Source organism: Phocoena sinus, chromosome 4 (genome assembly GCF_008692025.1).
Source record: "Phocoena sinus isolate mPhoSin1 chromosome 4, mPhoSin1.pri, whole genome shotgun sequence".
In the NCBI taxonomy this organism is placed as follows: Eukaryota; Metazoa; Chordata; class Mammalia; order Artiodactyla; family Phocoenidae; genus Phocoena; species Phocoena sinus.
Window position 1 is genome coordinate 133723284 of NC_045766.1, and position 21071 is coordinate 133744354.

Genomic DNA, 21071 nt, shown 5'->3' on the forward strand with positions numbered 1-21071 from the left:
ATTCCCACATACATCTTTATTGTTTAGCTTTCCTCTTACTCCTAACATAAGTGAAAATATCAACCAACACTTATGCCAGAATTATACTTGCTCATCAGTTGCGGCCCTAGGTTGGCTTTGGATACAAGATTTTGGCAAAAATCAACTAAAGCATTCTTTGAGAGCTAATTGCATACAGAGTTTATAATAAAGAGCATTACACATTTTATTATCGTTTGTAAATTGTGTGCTACACATCCTTTCTATCAATAAAATTTATAATAAACTTATGCACATTTATATCTACACACAGACTTTTGGTGGGAGAGCTGACGGTTAAACTTTCACTAGCACACCACTGATCAGAGGCGACAAATGGCTAGTCCCGGACTCCATGGGGACCACTGACACAGTTTGACCCACACAGTGGTATTTAAAGCAACAAACAAAAAAGCAGAATAATGTGCCAACGTTTACAAAGCACCTGGAGTTCCTAATTCCCTTGAAGGATCAGGTCTGGCCCTGTTGTATCCTCCCATGGCAGTGACACTCAGCCAGCTGGCACTGCTGTGGACCCTTCAGGTGGATGTGCATGCTCAGCTTGCCACAATCCCCACCGCTCTCTATTGTCCTCCCAACCCTGTGACCGAGCACCAGATGCCATGTTTCCCCATGTATATGCTTATTTGTCCTCTGTCAGCACAACCTGAACCGCATTTCAGTCTAGAAACCTGGCAACCTCAGGCTTGATTTATAACTTAATTAGCTTTCCTCCTCTATTGATTTAAGTCCCATTGACCCACAATTATTTCTTATAAGAATCACATGTTATGCACACATTAAGATGCTCATAATGTCTAACGTCAGTTAATTTTATACTTTATTAATAAAAATCTATTAAAATTCAATTTGTTACATTTTCAGTAACTAATGACAGTAAATATATTTATTATTAATCTTTTCACTTGTATCCCTCTTGCCATTCTTTCTCCCTCTTTTTTTCTTCTTTGTCTTTTTCCATCACTTTAATCTTACCTCTCAAATACAATGTCAGTAATGAGGTCATTACATTTTTCTATTAAAATTCGTATTTTGGTCTTAGTTTTGGCCTAATTTAAACACTGACATTATAGATGCATGCTAATTAGCCCTAATGGCCAAATCCCCCACCAATTACGCAAATGTAGACATTTCAGGTTATTTCAGTCACCCTGTGTTAAGGTTAAGAGAAAAATGTGATGAATGTGATATAAAGTCATCAATTCCAAGACAGCCTGTCATTTCATAATAGAACTATTTCTTATTATGATATCATAAATTCAGTAATGTTTCAAATTCTTTGCACTCTGAATTTAGACATTTATACCATAATTGCCACAGATTCTTTATATTCCACTTTAATGGTAAGTTGGGTCTCTGGGAGAGAAGATTTTCTTCGTACAAGGATGAGTCAGTTTAATTAATTAATTTTTAAATGTATTTATTTATTTATTTTTTGGCCGTGCCACATGGCTTGCAGGATCCCACTTCCCCAACCAGGGATTGAACCAGGGCCCTCAGGTGTGAGACTGCAGCATCCTGACCTGGACCACCAGGGAATCCCCAAGTCAATTTAATTAAAAAAGAAATACGTTGTGTTAGTTCCTTGTATCAATGCACATAAAACCATTTTGTGTTAACCCCATCATACAAAGTATCTTGACTTTCGTTAAGTTCTTTCGTTAATTATTAGTTATTATCTATTAGTAATCTGGGCATATTTACCCATGGGAGTAATGTTATAAGGGACTGTTACATTCCCAGGCTAGTCCCTAGTGTAGTCAAACATAGTTCTCCTGGTATTAATCTAAGTTCTGATTTCTGGAGCAGGAGAAGGAGGTGGGGTATGAAGACAGAGGAGAAAGGGGGAAGTGGTACAGCGGGGCCTACGATAGTAGGCAAGACAAGAGAGGGACATGAAGGGCTAGAAGAGGAAAACTTTCCCTGGGTTTAGGCCTTGCTCTAAGGAAAAAACCCGATGCACTTGGCTTTTGTGACTGCCAATTTTGATTTCTGTATCCCTTCCTCGGGACCCTAGTGCCCTCATTCAGTCCTAAGGTCCCACCCTATTCTCCAAGCTTCAAACCTCCCTCACTAAACACACTCACAAGATTCCCCTTCCTCAATGTGGCCTCTCCCGTTGCGGAGCACAGGCTCCGGACGCGCAGGCCCAGCGGCCACGGCCCACGCGCTCCGCGGCACGTGGGATCCTCCCGGATCGGGATACGAACCCGTGTCCCCCGCATCGGCAGGCGGACTCCCAACCACTGCGCCACCAGGGAAGCCCCAATGTGACTATTCTTAACAAGTTATTTGGAAAATACCAGTCTAAGAGAGCCTAGGCATTCTGTGGCACTCACAGTCTCAAAATGCTGAAGTCTATCATTCTCTACTTAGGGGAATTCCAACCTATCTAACAAAATGAAGCAAAAAAAAAAAAAAGAAAAAAATTAAGGCAATGTTTTGAAGGAAGGCGCCTTTCTTGGGGGTCATCCCCTCTGCTGGGCTCCACTAAGCAGTTCCTGGGGTGCACTGGTCTCTCCATTTCTGATCTGACATTTCTCCACCTGCCCCCAGGAGCAAGGACCTAGCCTCTAGCTGGCCCTCAAGGCTCGTTTCTGGACTGAATCAAGTAGGTTTTTTGGTTTTTTAATTTTGTTTTACCATGGATGGGCATGGGCAGAGCAGAGAGGGCCAGCAGAATGGGGGCTGGGGGTGAAGTGAAGTTGAGGATAGGAATACCCATAACCTTGTTCACAGATTCCTTGTTGAAATGATCCATAACGTGCCAAAGGTCCCAAAGGTTGGACACAGCTACAATGTTAGTAAATGAATGTGACAACATAGTTATTGTTGCTTAGAACTGGGAAGGTTTTAAAGTAGGAAAAGTAGGGGAAGTTGCTGGCCATGCTGGCAGAGTTTGCAATACTGTATGATTTTAAGGATGACTCCCTGTTGAAAAGTGCCATATCTAAGAAGGAGATAGACATACAGGTTTGCCAGCCTTGGTGTAACAACATGGGCTTCTCTCTGGATTCTCTCTCCCCACCATCGTGGATGAGTAAACTCTGCTCTGGGGAGGGATGCTTGGCCTCGGTGCTGATGCGAAGCCTCTTCAGACCACAAATAGCCAGGTACTCAGTGGGGAGAATGTTGGCACTGCACAGAGAAAGCTTCAGGTCCCGGACCAGCGTGAAGTTCAACAGGGGTCCCAGTGCAGATGTGTCTGTGAACCAGATGGTCAGATGGTCATTGTAGCTGGTTTGCTCGACTGCAAAAGGCAGGACGGTTTTACAGCTGCACATCAGGTTGGCCAAACTGTAGTCACAGTCCCGGATGTCTGCAGAGCAGCTGCACTTCCGAATGGTGTTTTCCTTCGTGAAAATTAGCGTGCTGTTCTTCTGAGCTCTCGCGAAGCAGTCAAGTGCAAAGACGCCCAGTGCACCGATCACAAGGAGACTGCACCCAGAGGGTGGTGCCATTCTTGTCTCAGGGTGGGCCAGCGAGCTTCCCCTTCATGAGCCGATTCATTGGAACTCACCTGAAAGAAAATGTGCAGCTCTGTGATCACAGCCTCTCATTAGAAACGTGCAGCTTCCGGAAAAGGAGCCCCCTAAATAACCCGTCGTAAACTTTCTCTCTTGCAGTTTCTAGCAAAGGCAGACAATGCTAGGAGCCCAAGTGCAGGCAATGCTCTTTTCTCAGAACCTCCTGGGAGGCCTCAGCCAATTCCGTGAACTCTGCTCACCTGAGCTGTGAAACTCCCCGTGATGTCTGTTGGTAGTGAGACTAACATGCCAACAAGTAAGCAAGAGCAGATGCCGGACAGGAGACCTACCGCAGCCTGTCTGTGGGCAGGGATTTGGAGTGATCTAAGTGCGTATTTCCAAACTTCCTCCAAACTTCCCGTTGCCAGTACTGAATACCTGTCTACTCTCTAAACAGGCACATATCCCCACCCCCCCCTCAATATCTGACTTCCTGGAATTCAGGAGACAAACAGTTCCTTGTCGGAATCAGCTACCCACGTGCTACCTGTTAACACAGCATGAATACCGGTGAAACATTTAGTTAATGGTAAACTTCAATTTCTAACTAGACAAACATGCTCCCCTCGATCATATTAATCTGTTTGTAGGACCATTCATACTTTTCCTGGTCTCCTAGTCCAGTATTAGAATCCACTTTAACTGTGTTACTCGACAATGAAAAGATTAATCACACACCAGTTAATCACAATGATCCTGATTTATCTACGCCTTTCCCAGAACACATTTTATAAATTGACTTTATTAAATAACTTACTATAGGGCTCCAAAAGGAAGCAATATATAAGCACTGTTAAATGACCTAAATAAGGTAGGAATGCTTGTTTAATTTAAAGAGCAACCCTGATGTCCAATTTGGGGGGAAATGCCCTACAGTGCCTGGCATATAATAGACGTGTGATCTTCTTTTATGGTGTGAGTGGAATAAGACATTATGAAATAGGGCACCAGATTTCAGTTTTGCAAAACTAAGGAAATTTCTCCTGAGTTAGCTGATGACTGAACAGACAGACCAAACAATACGGTTCAGTGCATCTATACATATGGTGGTAGGCATGGCAAGATACTGGGGATAAGACCTCTGAATAGGAGAGTCCAGAGCTAGTGATGGCCCCCTGCAGGAAGCGTGGTAAGGAAGGATTGATGGAAGGTCGCTCCAGGGAGTTACACATGTGTCCAAAGAGGATGGTGACAGCAGGAAAGAAGCTAGGCAGACCTGCATCCCTCAGGGAGTAAGATGAGGCTACGAGATGGCAGAGTAAGTCAATGTGAAATCTAAGGTGGGGGGCAGGGCTAAAAACGCTGGGGTCAGGTACACAGGCAGACAGCACAAGTCCATCGGCAGGTTGGTGGCGTGAGTGCTGGGAGATTCAAAATCAGCTCAGCCAAGTAAACTTGAATGGATGGTAAGACATTGGTTCACAGCAATCCTAATACATTCATTCATTCAACAAATGCCCATTGGGAGTTTACTAGGTGGCAGGCACTTTGCTAGCCCAGGGGATACAGCCCAGAATAAGACAATGAGCTTATGTTCTAAAGGACTCGATTCTGCTTCCAGAGCCCAAGGTGGGTCAGGCCTACGTGTGAGGACCAGAGGCTATGAGAGTAGGGAAGGGGAAGGAGGCAAGGGCAGGAGTCAGGTAAGGCCAAGCAGAAGAAACAAAAATGGGCAAGAGCCAGACCCTGCCCCAAGGGCTCATCTGCAAAAGAGGAAGACCAGGAAGGCTGAACCGAGAAAGCTGTCCTGAATGTACCCACAAATACAGGATCATAGGGGAGAGGTAGGCTAAAATCCAGTCGGGAGACTGGATAAGGCGTCTGAGAGTGTTTGTGTTTATTTTGAAGTTGGCACAGGGTTTTCTTCTTTTTTTATTTTAAGTATAAGTAGTGTTTTTATTCTTTCTAAAAATGGATTTTTCAAATGGGTTTCTTAATTAATTTTTATTGGAGTATAGTTGATTTACAATGTTGTGTTAGTTTCAGGTGTACAGCAAAGTGAATCAGTTATACATATACATATATCCACTCTTTTTGAGATTCTATTCCTATATAGGCCATTACAGAGTATTGAGTAGAGTTCCCTGCACTATGCAGTAGGTTCTTATTAGTTATCTATTTTACATATAGTAGTGTGTATATGTCAATCCCAATCTCCCACTTTATCCCTCCCCCACCGTTCCCCTTGGTAACTGTTTGTTTAAAGTAAAAGTTTGTTTTCTACGTCCGTAACTCTACTTCTGTTTTGTAAATAGGTTCATTTGTACCATTTTTTTAGATTCCACATATGAGCGATATCATATGATATTTGTCTTTCTGTGTCTGACTTACTTCACTCAGTATGACAAACTCTAGGTCCATGGCACAGGGTTTTCTTAAAGGATTTATTCATTAGTTCATTTTGTAGTAAAAGAAAGGGCTTTGAGAAACATGTAGATCCAGAATTCTCCCTGAACGAGAGGCTTAACAATTTTAAATTGTGTTAGAATGTAGTGGCAAATACCCCACTTAGTAAGGAACAGTGCATAATGTATTAAATACAGATAATTTTAGATGATCACCTGTCCCAGATTCCACAGGAGGTTTCTAGGACTTCATGTCCCAGTAACCCCAGCATCCCAGAACTAGGAATGCTGTCATCAGTATCGATGACCTGCTCTGACCCCAGCCTTAGAGGGAAAGGGAGGGATGGGCATCTATACATCAGCTGGAACCTGGTGACCAAAGTGTCTACCTCATTCTTTCAGGTGCTGTTACCATTCAGAGGCGTGCATTGAAGAAGACAAGGGGTAAGAAGGGAAAAAGATATGGATTTCCTGGAGCTCTCCAGTGGAGCTGGAGATCCCCAAAGGGATTTGTGAGCAACTTCCTAGCAGTCAAGGCCCTGGCTGGGCCTCAGTAGCGAGGGCACTGCCTTCCGGACATCAGGGAACTTGAAGGCCAGAACAAGGAGGCCAGATGCCTGAAGCCTCATGAAGGGTCACAGAGGGGGACAAGTATCCCTGGTAACCAATTGATGGGGTTTCCGCAGAGATGCTAGTTGGACATTTTTCTCCTTCCGTTTTTTTTTTTTAATTTTTATTGGAGTATAGTTGATTTACAATGTTGTGTTAGTTTCAGGTATACAGCAAACTGAATCAGCTATACATATACATATATCCACTCTTTTTTTAGATTCTTTTCCCATATAGACCATTACAGAGTATTGAGTAGAGTTCCCTGTGCTATACAGTAGGTCCTTACTAGTTATCTATTTTATATATAGTAGTGTGTATATGTCAATCCCAAACTTCCAGTTTATTCCCCCCCGCTTATCCCCTGGTAACGGTAAGTTTATTTTCTATGTATGTGACTCTACTTCTCTTTCGTAAATAAGTTCACTTGTACCCTTGTTTTTAGATTCCACATATAAGCGATACCATATGATATTTGTCTTTGTCTGACTTACTTCACTCAGTATGACAATCTCTAGGTCCATCAATGTTCCTGCAAATGGCATTACTTTGTTCTTTTTTATGGCTGAGTAATGTTCCATTGTATATATGGACCACATCTTCTTTATCCATTTCTCTGTCGATGGACATTTAGGTTGCTTCCATGTCTTGGTTATTGAGAATAGTGCTGCAATGAACACTGGGGTGCATGTATCTTTTCGAATTATGGTTTTCTCCAGATATATGCCCAGGAGTGGGATTGCTGGATCATACAGTAGCTTTATTTTTAGTTTTTTAAGGATCTCCTTCAGCTTTATCGTGGATTTCTTTCTTTAGGTTTGTTGAACGTGGATTATGAACACCCTACTTGCACTATGTATCTATTCATCTGTGGGCAAATTCCAGCCTGGCACGAGCAGAGTGAGCACAGATACATCACATTGCCCCCGCCCCTTGACCTGCTCCTGCCCATGGTAGGGGGGGCACTGTTGGGAAAGACACTCCTTTCTCTGGGGGTTGCTCAGCTTGTAGAAGGGAAATACGAATCTATTGGTAACTGCCTTGTGTCCAGAATGGGTGAGCTTGAGAATGAAGCCAACACAGAGGAAAACAGAGACAAGAAGTAGAGAGACATTCCTAACAGTCCTTTTCTCAGCGCCCAGATCAAGCCACGCCTGACATTCTTCCTTGATTTTTTTTTTGGTTTTTTTATTTCTTCCTTGATTTTTAAAAATATATGAGCCAAGTTGTTTTCCCTACTCAAGCCAATCTGAACTGGGATATCTATAAGAAGCAATTAAAATTGTCTTGGTACACTGACATTTGGCGAACTATGCTTTTTTCAGTCACTCGGTAAACATTTGTCGAGCGCTTGCTTTGTGCCAGGCACTGTGCTAGAAGATAAAGCTAGTAGGAGCTTCGTCAAGGGGTTATACCCCAGTCAAAGACACACTGGAACCAGTGATCACAGAGTAATGTGATAATGATTATAATAACAATTTGTACGGGATATTAAGTCTGAACCTAGCACTTTGTTATAAAGCAGAAACTAACACACCATTGTAAAGCAATTATACCCCAATAAAGATGTTTAAAAAAAAAAAAAAAAAAAGTCTGAACCTAGGACTGCCTGGGAGTGGCTAAGTTCATAATATCTGATTAGAGAAATATTTCTTGAGTGAGAAACATAAAAGGGAAATTACCTACGTAATTAGCATAGAGTGACCAGAATTTTTAAAATCAAAAGTAAGATAGAGAGATTGACAGGATATGAGGTTGGCAGGGGTGGCAGTGGGAAGGGGCAGTCGAGGGGTCCTGTGGGGCTGGAATCCTCTGACTTCCTCTGACAGATCATTTCTCAGCATCCCAGTTTTTTGTGGGCTCCATCATTGAGACTTACAGACTGTGTCCTAATATAAGCCCCCTCCACACCCCTAGGGTTGGGGCATAGGGAGAGCCAGGGGCATAGGGAGGGGCAGGGGGCGTGGGTTCTGTGTGTGGCCATTCTGCTTATGCCATGCTGGAGTCTGCCCACTAATGAACAAATGCACAGTGAAACTAGGGCAAAGGTTCATTCCTCCCTTACATACAGCCTAATGCCATTAAAGGGGGGTGGAGTGAGGGAGGGTGTGCTCCGCTCCACAGTCATTCAGCGACTCAGGCTTTATGTATGTATGCATGTATGTATGTATGTATTTATTTAGGCCAACTTCTAGGGCCCTCAGCTCCTCCACAGTATTTTTTTTCTTTTTTCTTTTTGGCCGCACTGCGCGGCATGCAGGATCTTAGTTTCCTGAGCAGGGATCGAACCCGCGCACTCTGCAGGGGAAGCGGGGAGTCTTAACCACTGCACTGGTGGGGGAGTCCCCTCCACAGTATTTTCTGCCCACATTTCATGGGCCGGAACTCAGCCACATGATACCACGTGGCTGCAAGCAGCTCGGAAATGAAGCCCAGCACTTTGCCAGGAGAGGAGAGGAGAATGTGGGTATTGGTGGGCACTAGAAGTTTCTGACGTACCTAGGTTGTGAGATACAATGAACAGCTTTATGCAACCATGACAAAAGACGCTCAGGTGGTGTGAGTCCACCTAAACTTTTCAGGCGAGATGCTGAAAACCATGTATGGCCGTTAAATCTTTGATCTTTGAATCACTGAACATGTTTAGAAACCAGAGCTCCTATTCAGACTCATTTGAAATATTTTTATATCTCAGTTGGAGAAATCCTGAGAGCAATTACTACTAGCAGCTAGCTGCATGAAAGCAAAGACTCCTGAAGTGAGCAGATACAGACATCAGTTACTTCAAAACAAATTCCACACAGATTCCTTCTCAATCTAGGATTACACCCCAAATGTAGATAATGTTTATACTTGGCTCCAAAAGGAATGTTTCAAACTGGACTAGTTTTGTTTATAAGAAGTTATTACTAGTAAGGAGATATTGTGTCAGCGGGAGGATAGCATTTGGACCATTTGCCTGAAACAGATTTGAAATGTCATGAAGAATGATGCTTTGAATTCGATAGGCTTAACCCAAAAGACAAGACATAACGATTGTGGGAAAATAGAGTGACACTCTCCAAATCCTTACAGCAATCAAAAATTGAATGATTTCAAATTTTAATTCAGATGTAAGTTGAATTTGAAATTAGAAGTGAGTTTTTTTTTAAGTGCAAAGACAATTAAGGGAAAGACTCAATTGAAGAAACTGGAGAAGAGAAGCAGATGCTGATGAGATGCTCCAGCAAGAAGCAGACAGTCTGAAATATACATCTGAACACAGCACGGGGAAGAAAGGGAGAAGATATCCAGCGTGTGGGCATCCCAAGAAACCCGCTTTGAAGCAGGACTTGCGGAGCTAAGTGAGGATGTCTCTCGTAGATGTAATCCCCAGAGTGTGTCCCTGCAAAAATCCTTGAAGATTTGGAGGTGGCGAAAATGAGAGGAATTCCTGAAAAGGAGACAATTTGGAATCTTAGGTGTATCCCACAAAGTGAGACGTGTACCCATACTCTTGGAGTGTATTTTGTCAAAAGGGCACACACTGCCTGCTGACATGGACAGCAGTTAAGATGGCCTCGCTCACTGCTGGAGTCTAATGGGTTGCTCAAGGAACATCGCATGTACTCTGGGAACAAACAACTGGGCAACTAACTCTAAGGTGATGTGCATGGTGAGTGCTTATTAAAGACACAGACCAAGTGTTGGGCAGGGAGAAATGGGAAAGACTCGCAGAGATGGTGCTATGTGGACTGAGGAGAGAGGGGATGGGGTGAGGAAAGCTGAGGTGCTGCATATAGAGGAGTTGCTTGAGCAAACTCTCAGACTAGAGTACTTGGCATGTGTTGGGGCCATGAGGCCGGGGCTGTGCCAGCCAAGTTAAGTGGTTTGATCTCCAAACGCTTCTAATCTTCACCCCACCAATAAAACCCCTCCCCAGTAGATATAATTTTTAATTTATAAAGGTATTAGAAATACCATAATTATACTGTACACGAAGAGTAGAATTTTAAATACTTCAGATGAAAACTAAAAATGGAAGTTTGAGTATTGTCAGCTCTACCCCACTGGCTCGTGTACTCCCTTTGATGTACACACCCCCTTTGGAGGCCCCTGCTAGAGGCAAAAGTGAGGCGCTGAAGGTTTGTAAGCAGGGGAGACCCGTGTAGATCTGCGCTTAAGGAAGTTCATGGAGGTGCCAGGTGTAGATTGAATTAGAGGGGCAGAGACCAGAAAACAATGAGTTCTAAGTGAGAAAATGCTTTTCTTTTGTATTTTCTTTGAAGGTTTATCTCTCTCCACTTGCTGGCTCCTTCTAACTCCAGGCTCTCCAGATAAATTTATTTCAGTATCTGGAATCCTTGAGGGGGTAGAGGGCACAAGAGAGTGGGATTGAGGAGGTGGGAATGAGGTCGAGGCTCCTGCCCTACTGTCCCCTTGCTGTGCCTTCCTCTTAACTCCTTGGTCATCCCCTCATCCACTCTTTTCAGATGGCTGGTGCTAAAAGCCCACTCATACAGGGGTCTAATATCACTTGGTTAAGCCTTAGTACAGACTTAAGTAAACACATTCTTGCCCAAGGGGATTGCGCTTTAAGCCTTATCCCTACCTTGCCCCTTGTTAGAGGGATAGCGAGGGTTAAATAGAAATACAGGAGAAGTGTGGGGTGAGACTCCTTTCTAGGACCCAGAATTGTGTGGCCACCTGTTCTCAGGCCCAGTTCCCACTCGTTTGTGGCTGTGCAATCACCCTTCCCATGGAGGTCAGGGAGGAAATGTTGGCTACTCTGTGTTCTGTGGGTGAGAAGCTCGCAGAGATGCTGGATGAAGGCTTTAGGTGGAGGATCTTGAGAATGATTTTTTGAAAAAAAAAAGATTTTTAGCATTTTCCTTTTCCTTGGCTCTGCTCCACAAGTGCACTGCAGGGGACAGTTTAGAGAGAAGCACTACATAAGATGATACTGGAAAGAGGAATAATGTTCTTATTGCTTAATATTTCAAAGCTTATAATGTTGAAAGCGAATTTGGGTTTCTCCCCCATGTTTTCTTACTAGGATAATTGTTGTCTTTTCTTTCTTCTTCACATTCCACAACGGCACACTCCCCATCCCTGGTACGAGCCACTAAATTTTCACACACCCTTCCAAGTCATTCTGAAGTCACCACCTTGTAAAGTCTCTGTCGACAAAAATCACTTCCCCTTCATCGAAGTTCACGTGGTTCATCGTGAGAGGCAGGAAACAGGGTTCGCTGTGATTCTGATGGGATCAATTTCTCATTTGATTTATACAGTAAGACCTACACTATTTGCTATCATCTGATAGATTTCCTCATCTAGAAAAAGAGGAAATACAAGTTCATGTCTCCATAAGTTGGAATTTAGGCCAAATTAGCTTCAACATCCAATTCCGGTCTTCAGGAAGACCGGAAAGCATTTTTGTGATTGTTAAACTCACTGAATATTTTTGGGCCAAAGAGGTTTTCTGAGTCATTTTTCTCAATATGGCATGGGAATGATAATACCTACCACACAAGGTTATAATAAGAGTAAAGCAAGGTGCATGTCATAATATATAGTCTATCAGTGCTGTTCGTAAGTACTATTACTACCACTCATAAGCAACTATAATACACAGAGTACTATAGTACTATTCATAAACTATGGCATTTTGTAATGTCAGCATTATTGTGATAATAGGAATATATATATATATATATATATATATTTGGGGTATTAGAACATCCCAAAAGCCACCTTCCCAAAAATCCAAAGTAATGCTTAATTTAATGCACTGCTTGCATTGAAAATTTGAACAGAGAACAGGCTCAACATAAAACAAAAAGATCTTCCTGTATCATTTTTTCTTGAACCTAATTTACAAATGTCCTCCTGTAAATTCTGAAGAATGCGAGGCCTTGAAATTATTAGTAAGCAACTCTGGTAAACGGAAATAACTGTCCAATTCCCATTTCTACTCATTTAAATGTGTGTAAAATGTTTACAGAGACAGCAAGAGCGTGGGATATGATCAAAACACTTTCTTTCTGGTCTTCTACTGTGTTTGCTAGATATTGTGGTGGCTGAATAGCGGCCCCTAAAGATATCCATGTCCTTATCTTTAGAACCTGTGAATATTACCTTACAAAGCAAGGAGGATTTTACATATGTGATTGAGTTAAAGATCTTGAGATGGGGAAATTATCCTGGATTATCTGGGTAGGCCCAACGTAATCACAAAGGTCCTTCTAAGAGGGATACAGGAAGAGAGAGAGAAGAAAAAGTGACAACAGAAGCAGAGACTGGAGTGATGTGGCCATAAGCCAAGGAATGCCCGCAGCCTCTAGAAGCTGGGAGAGGCAAGAAATGGATTCTCCTTTGGAGTCTCCAGAAGGATTAGCCCTGCCAATACCTTGAATTTAGCCAAGTCAGACTGATTTTGGACCTCTGACCTCCAGAAATGTGAAAGAATAAATTTGTGTTGTTTTAAGCCACTAAGTTTGTGGGGATTTGTTAGAATGGTGATAGGAAAGGAATACGGAAATTATGGGGAAACAAAACCACCCAATCAAACCACTTTTGGATCAAGCACACTAGCTCCTCTTTATTCACAGCCCTGCAGTATTCACTAGTTGTGTCATGTGTCTTATTACTCTCACTAGACTGGATCATAAGCTCTTAGGGTAACAATGTCTTAATCTCCTTTCCATTCTTCTGTAGTACCAAGCTAGGAGCTGTCATAGAGTAGCCGCCCTGTATTGGACCCAGCCCAGTCTGAACAGATGCATCTGGACACGTCTCATGAGTTCAGAGGGTGACCATATCCAGGTGGTTATTTGTATATGTGGAATTGTTGAGAAAAAAGAAGGAAGAGTAAAGATGATGTGTGAGGGCCTGGGGCAGGAATGGGTGGAGGGACGGGACAGCACTTGCCTCTTCTTAACCCCGACTAATTAAAGCCTTGGGCTGAGTCCAGTGGAGTTGTAGGCAGATACTGTATGGACGGCTCTCAAGAACTTGGAGATGCGGGGCACAGTGGCACCTGCCCAGGTGAGAAAGTGTGACACCGAGCAGGGGACAGAGTCATTCTCCCCACTTCTGCACTGAGGGCAGCCCAGCTCTGGCACAGTGAGGGGATAAGGGGCAGATAGCATCATTTGGCCTCTCCTGGAGGACAGACTAGGATGTCCCCAGACCCTGCTCTCCGGGCAGCAAGTTAACAGGGAGCCCCATGGCAGTGGCATGTGGGGGGCAGTCAACATCCAATGGTGGCTGGGGACAGAGGCACATGAAAGGACCATTTGTGAATACAGGTGAGGCACTCCTGGGGACCCCAAGAAATGATTAGAGGAGACTCTATTGTGTAGACATGGGGGTGGGAAGGAGGCAAGGACCTGTATCAGGTAGATGGGAGCACAAACCAACCAGATACAAGCGATTAGTGTTAATTAAAACTTATTTGTGCCCACTGGTTGGTGAAGCCAGGAACTCTTCAAGTATCAATTGGATTACTGCTTTCAGATTAAACGTAGTTAATGATAGAAATGAACTAAAGTGCTCAAAAGCATCTAGACTAAGATAATTAAGAACTAACTGGGGACTTCCCTGGTGGTCCAGTAGTAAAGAATCCGCCTTCCAATGCAGGGGACACAGGTTCAGTCCCTGGCTGGGGAACTAAGATCCCACATGCTGCAGGGCACCTAAGCCCTCGCGCCACAGCTACTGAGTTTGTGTGCCACAACTAGAGAGAAACCCGAGCACCGCAACAAAGATCCCGCGTGCCACAACTCAGACCTGATGCAGCCAAGAAAATAAATAAATAGTTTTTAGAAATAGCTATATATATATATAAAGCTATTTTTTAAAAGAACGAACTGAAAAGCAGACGTTTTATGTTTTGAAAGCATTCAGCTTAATTGAATGTTGATTTCGCCCACGAGTTTGTCTATTGGATGCTGGAACAATTGCTGCTGGTACGCTGTGTCAGTCAGATTTCTGATGTGACAGACCCCTGGTCTTCACGTTGACCATGGTTTCCCCAGTCCTTAGCGCCTGACTCATAGAGGCACTCCGTAAATATTTCTATTATCCAAATAAATCCCTATATTAGCTAAGTCAGAGAGGCATGTTATTGATCCTTTGCTTCCTCTTTTACCTTTTACCTCCTGGAATTGTGGAGTGTATCATATCAAATTAGCAAGCAAAATCCATCTTCTTCTTTAGCAGGAATTTCAGCATGTGGTTCAGCCGTGACGGAGGAAGTATAAGGAGATTTTGTGTACTGGTGAGAGGGTGGCAATTTAAACTCAATATCTTACGCCTTGCTTGTGAGTCTCCTTGAAGGTCATCGAATGACATCTGGCAAAAGACCCATGAGGCATCCGCAACCTCTTGTGACTTTACCAGTGAGCATCGTCTAAGTTTGCAGTTGCCTTGGAACTTTTCTGTGAATCTGATGGGGACAAAGGGTGAAACACACTCACCTAGGATAGGGACCATGAGACCTGAGTCAGGACCCCAGATCACCGTCCTTCTACCTCACTCCACATGGCTTCCCCAGGCTTCAGGGAGGCATGAGTTGAGTTAGTATGTATTGATCTCACAGATATTTGTGGGCATCAGAAGCCATTGCCTTAATTGCTCTCCGTTGAGGGATTATAATAACCCCTGCTGCAAACTTCCCCACAATCTAACATTTAAGCATCCAGTCTTGTGAAACTAATTCAGGGAGAGCTTTGCTCAAATTACTGGGCCTGTATTATATGAGTGTGAGGTTGCCAAGGAAAATAAGTCTGAGTAATCCCTTTGCTAGGAGATGAGAAACAAAAAAATGCTGGCAGACCTTTAATATTTTAATTACCCGCTTCCAGAACAATAAAAAGGGATTCAGGCCTTCCACTTACAGTTGTACATTATTAGAGCCCATAAAATACCTTAAACTATGTCCTTAAGATGTAAGCCTTAAGCTTTTTCCTTTCATCTGTATTCAACCATTAGATTTTAGACAAGTAAGAGTTAAATTTTTCCTTTAGTGGTTTTAGTTACAAGTATTGGAACCAAAGGTCATTTGAACCTTGTTGCTTTCTTGGAAGATTTTTTAGGGTTTTTACGCGCCTACAACTAAAGGTAATATGGGATCCTGGAACAGAAAAAGGACATTAGGTATCTAAGAAAATCTGAATAAAATATAGATATTAGTTAAAATAATAATAATGTATCAATATTGATTCATTAATTGTGACAAATGTATAATACAGTAATGTAAGTTGTTAATAATAGGGGAGACTGGGTGCGGGGTATATGGGAACTCTCTGTGCTATCTTCACAACTTTTTTGTAAGTCTAAAACTATTCTAACATAAGAATTTTATTTGAAAAGAATGCCTTCTGACCTCATTGATGACTCATTGAAGGTTATTTTTGTGACAAGAGCAGAACTCTAGTGGATAATATGGGCAACACAATTGGGGCTAAACTGAATACCCATGAAATGGTGACTAGGCATGACTCCAAAGGAATCCTGTAAAACTCCTGGACACAGAGAAGATCCTGGCTTCCTGATGACCTTGGAGCCCAGGCAGTTCAGAAATGCAAGTGAGAAGTGATCATTTTACGCGAAATGGATCAAAACTGGAATGGAAAGGCATCAGGGAATATTGTTAGAACAAGTCCTGATGGATGTGTGTGTGTGTGTGTGTGTGTGTGTGTGTGTGTGTGTATTGTCTTCTTTTGTGTGTGTGTGATGCCTCCCTCATGCTGCTTATGTTGCCCCCTGTGTCAGGAGTGTTTTCTATTTCTCTTCTGCTAAGAAACCACCCTCATCTCTTAAACTGTCTTCACATCTTTCACGGATCTTTATTGGCTAGATTCATGGATGACAGTGCTTGCCTACCTCAGACATCTCATAGGTCCACATCAGTTAACCATAAAAGAAATTTAAAACCAAGCTTTTGCAAGCAAATCTATAATTATACTGAGAGCCCAGTGCCTGTTTTATGTTAGATTTTTTAAGCCACTCTAAGCGGGCTGTTCTTAGGGTCATTCCACTGGAGTGATTGTTATCAGATTCCCTGTGACTCCCACCCCCGAAATGTGCCAAAACCAATGGTTAATGTCCTCGTCTCATTTTGCTTGACTTCTCACCGGCATTCAACATGGTTGCCAGCTCCCTCCTTCCTGAGCAAAGGCCTTTCTGTTCTTCCTTGACAGCACATGCTCCTGTTTCTCTTGCTACCTCAATGCCAACTCCTTCTTAGTATCCGGCTGACGTCTGCTCGTCTTCCCTGAGTGTTGCATGCCCCTGGCTCGGCGCCTGGCTGTCTTCTCTGTGTATATCCACTCCCTTGGTGATTGCATGCTAACCCCTGGATTTCAGTATTATCTACATGCTGATGACTAACCGCTTCCACACCCTTCCCTGAGCTTCGTGCTCATGTATCCAACATCTCACTTGAATAGCTCTACCTGAATAGGTAACAGACACCTCAGGCTTAACTTGTGAAATATACAACTATACAACAAGAGTTCAGACCACTAGATAGAGAACAGCTGTTATTGTATTAACATTTTACTACACACACCTTTACTGCCGCTCAGCCCTGTGTTCCCAGGGCTAAACTAGCTAAATATAGAAAATGGTCATCGATAGGAGGCAACGTACTTTCACATAAGAAATGTGGGAGTTCCATGTGTGTTGAAAAATGACTGAAATCAGGAACTACACATATTTTTCAAAGATTAATAATATTTAATAAGTGCTTCTTTTGTACCAGGTACTGTTTGAAGTATTTTACACGTTTTATTTCATTTAATCCTTACAAAACTTGTAAAGGTAGAAATTATGGCCCCATTTTCTTATCAGAAAATGAAGACACAGAGAGGTTAAATAGCTTGGTCAAAGTCACAGAGCCAGAAAGAGACAACTGAGATTTGAACCCAGACAGCCAAATATGCTCTAAGGCGTCATGGTGGAAATTACAGTTTCATTTCCCACCCCAGGGTCAAGTTCCTACTCACATGACGTTCCATGCCTCGGATTCTATTACTAGAGTCCGTGGCCTCTAACCTCAAGCTAGATGCAAGCCAGCAGGAAGTCTTAACTAAAATATGTAGCTCCTGCACCCTTCTACTCAACACAGGTTCTTGTGAGAGTTTATTAACCAATGGTTGCAAACCCTTCAAGCATTTCCTGTGAATGGCTTGCTATACGTTTAGCTAATTAGATCATTGGTGCTCCAACCCCCATCTCGGCAGGTCTGGCCCCCTTAATCACACACCCATGGAACTGTGTGGTTTGTCTCTTCTCTCCATTGACACAGAGACACGAGCCACTGGACCCGGAATTTTTTTTCTTTTTTTTTGGCTGCACTGTGTGGCTTATGAGATCTTAGTTCCCTGACCAGGGATCGAACCCAGACCCCTGGCAGTGAGAGTGCCAAGTCCTAACCACTGGACTGCCAGGGAATTCCATAGACCCTGAATTTTAAAAGTGGATCATACACTAGGTTCAAGCGATAAAAATATTGATGCGAAAAAGAAAATTGGGAAGTGCTATGTCAACTGTTGAAAAGTATTCATTTCCATAGATACTGTATTGAATCTGTTATTTTCAGAAAATGCCCAATTTCTGTCAAAAAACATGATGAGAAATCTTTTATTCCTTTCAAGCATTATGTTTAAATAATGCATTACATTGAATTGTTTGGTATAAAAAATAAAAGTAAAAAACTTGTGAAATATCATCCTTTTCATTAAAAAACATTTCAAGCAAATGAGGTCTGATATTTTTGGTAGTTTTTAAGGACAGGTTTTTATAAATATTATGCACAATTCTTTTGAAACATTTCCTTTCCTCAATATACACCAGCACACTTATTGCTAAAAAACTGCCCCAAAACATATTTATTAAACAATGAATATATGCAGAACTGTGTAAGGATTACTGGTTTTGATTAAAACACCCCCATCACTGTTTTACTACAGTATTTATCGTGTTTGTTTCACTTTTGAATGCAAGAACCAAGTTTTTAAAAAGTTAACCAATCTGAATGTTGATGCTCATCTAAATTTGGTTTCTTCTTGTCCTCCTATGTTTTCTTACGAATAGTGTGTACATAAACAGTAAATATAATACCATTAGATAAAATCAGAGTGAAGAAACAATAAAAGCCAATGTTTTGAGAGTTCCTAGTTTTGCTGGTGATCACGGTAAGGAAAAGAGATATGACACAAATCTCTTTCATTTAATTGTCATTTAGCATTAAAGACCAACAGGGTAATATAGCCGGATATTTTTTGGTTTGTTTTCTTTTTTTATTTTATTTTAGCCAGATTTAAAAATAGAAACAGGAAGCTCAGATTCCACGGCGATATTTGTTATATAATATTAACCTAAGTGAGTTTATCTATTTAGGGACCGAGAAGACCATTTCATTCTTTGCTTAATGTACTGAAAACATTTCCTTTTAAAGGCAGAATCTCAGTAAAGAGCAACTCATATGCCTGGAAGCTTAAAGGAGTGTTTCACGGTGAAAGTGACTTATAAGTACGCGTTATATTCAGGAAATGCAAACACTACAAGAAGAAGGTGGTGCCGATGGTGATTCTTCAAAGCATCACAGAACTTTCCTGCCATGCAGCAGAAATTGTGAAGCTCTTAAAAACGGTTAAGCTAGACATGCTTTTCAAAAAAGAACAGAGAAATTACTTACCTCTCAAGCTCCACTGCAAGGCTGGCTCCGCCACTCCCAGACCTCTGCCTGATGCTTCACTCTGGCTTGACAGCTGCTATAATCTGCAAGTCAGGACGGACGGAATGCCTGTTCTTGCACTTGCTGTTCTTTTCCGTTTTCAGAGAGCCAGTGGCCCTGGTCATTTCCATGGCAACCAGAAGGAAGCTGCGCACCTACCGGTTTCATGAGCCACACAGTGGGAGACAACCCACCTTGGAGACTGCTGGCTACTCTTTTGGGGGTTCCAAAGTGGAAAGTTTCCAGAAGAAATGAAGGAGACTGCTGCTCTATGCTGACCTGAAGGGCTAACAGTAATGCGAGAAATTCTACTGTAGCAGGAAATTGAATGAATTAAGTGTAGAGCATGGAGACTCCTTGATGCTTTCACTATCATGATTTGTTCCACTCATTTTGGTCCAATGAATTGTTACTTATGGCAAATGCCTGAACTAGTATAAAAATTGTCCTATTGTGGTTGTTCCAGAGAGAAAGTGAACTCATTTCAACTCCAAAGTTGTAGTCCTAGAGTTTATTACACTATGTGAAGTAAGTCAGACAGAGAAAGACAAAGATCATATGATATCACTTATCTGTGGAATCTAAAATATGATACAATTTTAGTATATGTGCTGCCAAAGCCAGCCCTAAAATATGATACAAATGAACTTATTTACAAAACAGAAACAGACTCACGCACACAGAAAATAAACTTATGGTTACCAGGGATTTCCCTGGTGGTCCGGTGATTAAGACTCCACGCTTCCAATGCAGGGGGCGTGGGTTCGATCCTCGGTTGGGAAACTAAGATCCCGCAACCCCCCCCCCAACCCCCAGATAGCATCATACAACTATGCTTACCAAAGGGGAAAGGGGAGGAGGAGGGATAAATTAGGAGTTTGTGATTAGCAGATACAAACTACTATATGTAAAACAGATGAAGAACAAGGTCCTACTGTATAACACAGGGAGCTGTACCCACTATCTTGTAATAACATATAATGGAAAAGAATATGAAAAAGAACATACGTGTGTGTGTGTGTGTGTATGTGTGTGTGTGTGTATGTGTGTGTGTGTATAATTGAATCACTTTGCTCTACACCAGAAACTACATTTAATACAACATTGTAAATCAACTATACTTCAACAATAACGAACAACAAAGGTGTTGTCCTGTTTTAGTTCCTTTTATAAAAATGTTTAAATCAAATAAATATGTAAAAAACATTCTATTACATTAATTGATGAGGGCTCACTATGGAAGAAATCAGGTGAATGATGGTGATGGAGAAAAGTTTTTCTACTTAAAAACATTAGAAAACTAGAGCAATTGATTTATAATTACCCAGATACAGATTATCCAATACATTAAAGCAGGGAGCACCTCCCTAGGGAAATTTATTCATTTCTTTATTATTCGTCTGGTGAACCCTTTCTACACTCCTGCATTGTGCCCGAAGTTTTAAAGGACAATAGAGATAAATGTCGTCCGTCATTCTTGTCTTCAAGGAAGTTATAATGTGAAAGGGGTGATTATATGTGTTGAATGTGGGAAATGTTTGAAGGGAGGTACAAAGAAAACATGTAGGAGATTTGGAAAATGCAGGACTACATTTTGGCAGGGAGACCGGAGAAGTCTCTGTGGAAAGGTGCTTGATCTGGGCCTGAAAGGATGGCTGGATATGAGTAGTCGGATATGGGAGAAAAAGGACAATAATGCCTCATGGGATGATTCTTTGGCCAATGGAGGATGTGAGCTGATGGATGTTTCCTCCTTTCTCACCTCATACAGTCCTGACACATACATCATCAAGCTTCTCAGGTGGCCCATGGGATCAAGAAACA

At 42.2% G+C, this 21071-nt stretch overlaps 1 protein-coding gene across 1 annotated transcript; it reads right to left on the reverse strand.

Moving 5' to 3' along the window:
* Positions 1-955: 955 nt before the first annotated feature.
* Positions 956-19285, reverse strand: C4H21orf62 (chromosome 4 C21orf62 homolog). Its single transcript, XM_032630639.1, has 3 exons — positions 19209-19285; positions 2315-3559; positions 956-2150 (listed from the first exon to the last, which is right to left on the reverse strand). The coding sequence occupies exon 2, from the start codon at positions 3498-3500 to the stop codon at positions 2841-2843; it is 660 nt and encodes a 219-aa protein (XP_032486530.1). The 5' UTR covers positions 3501-3559; positions 19209-19285; the 3' UTR covers positions 956-2150; positions 2315-2840.
* Between the last annotated feature and the right edge of the window lie 1786 nt (positions 19286-21071).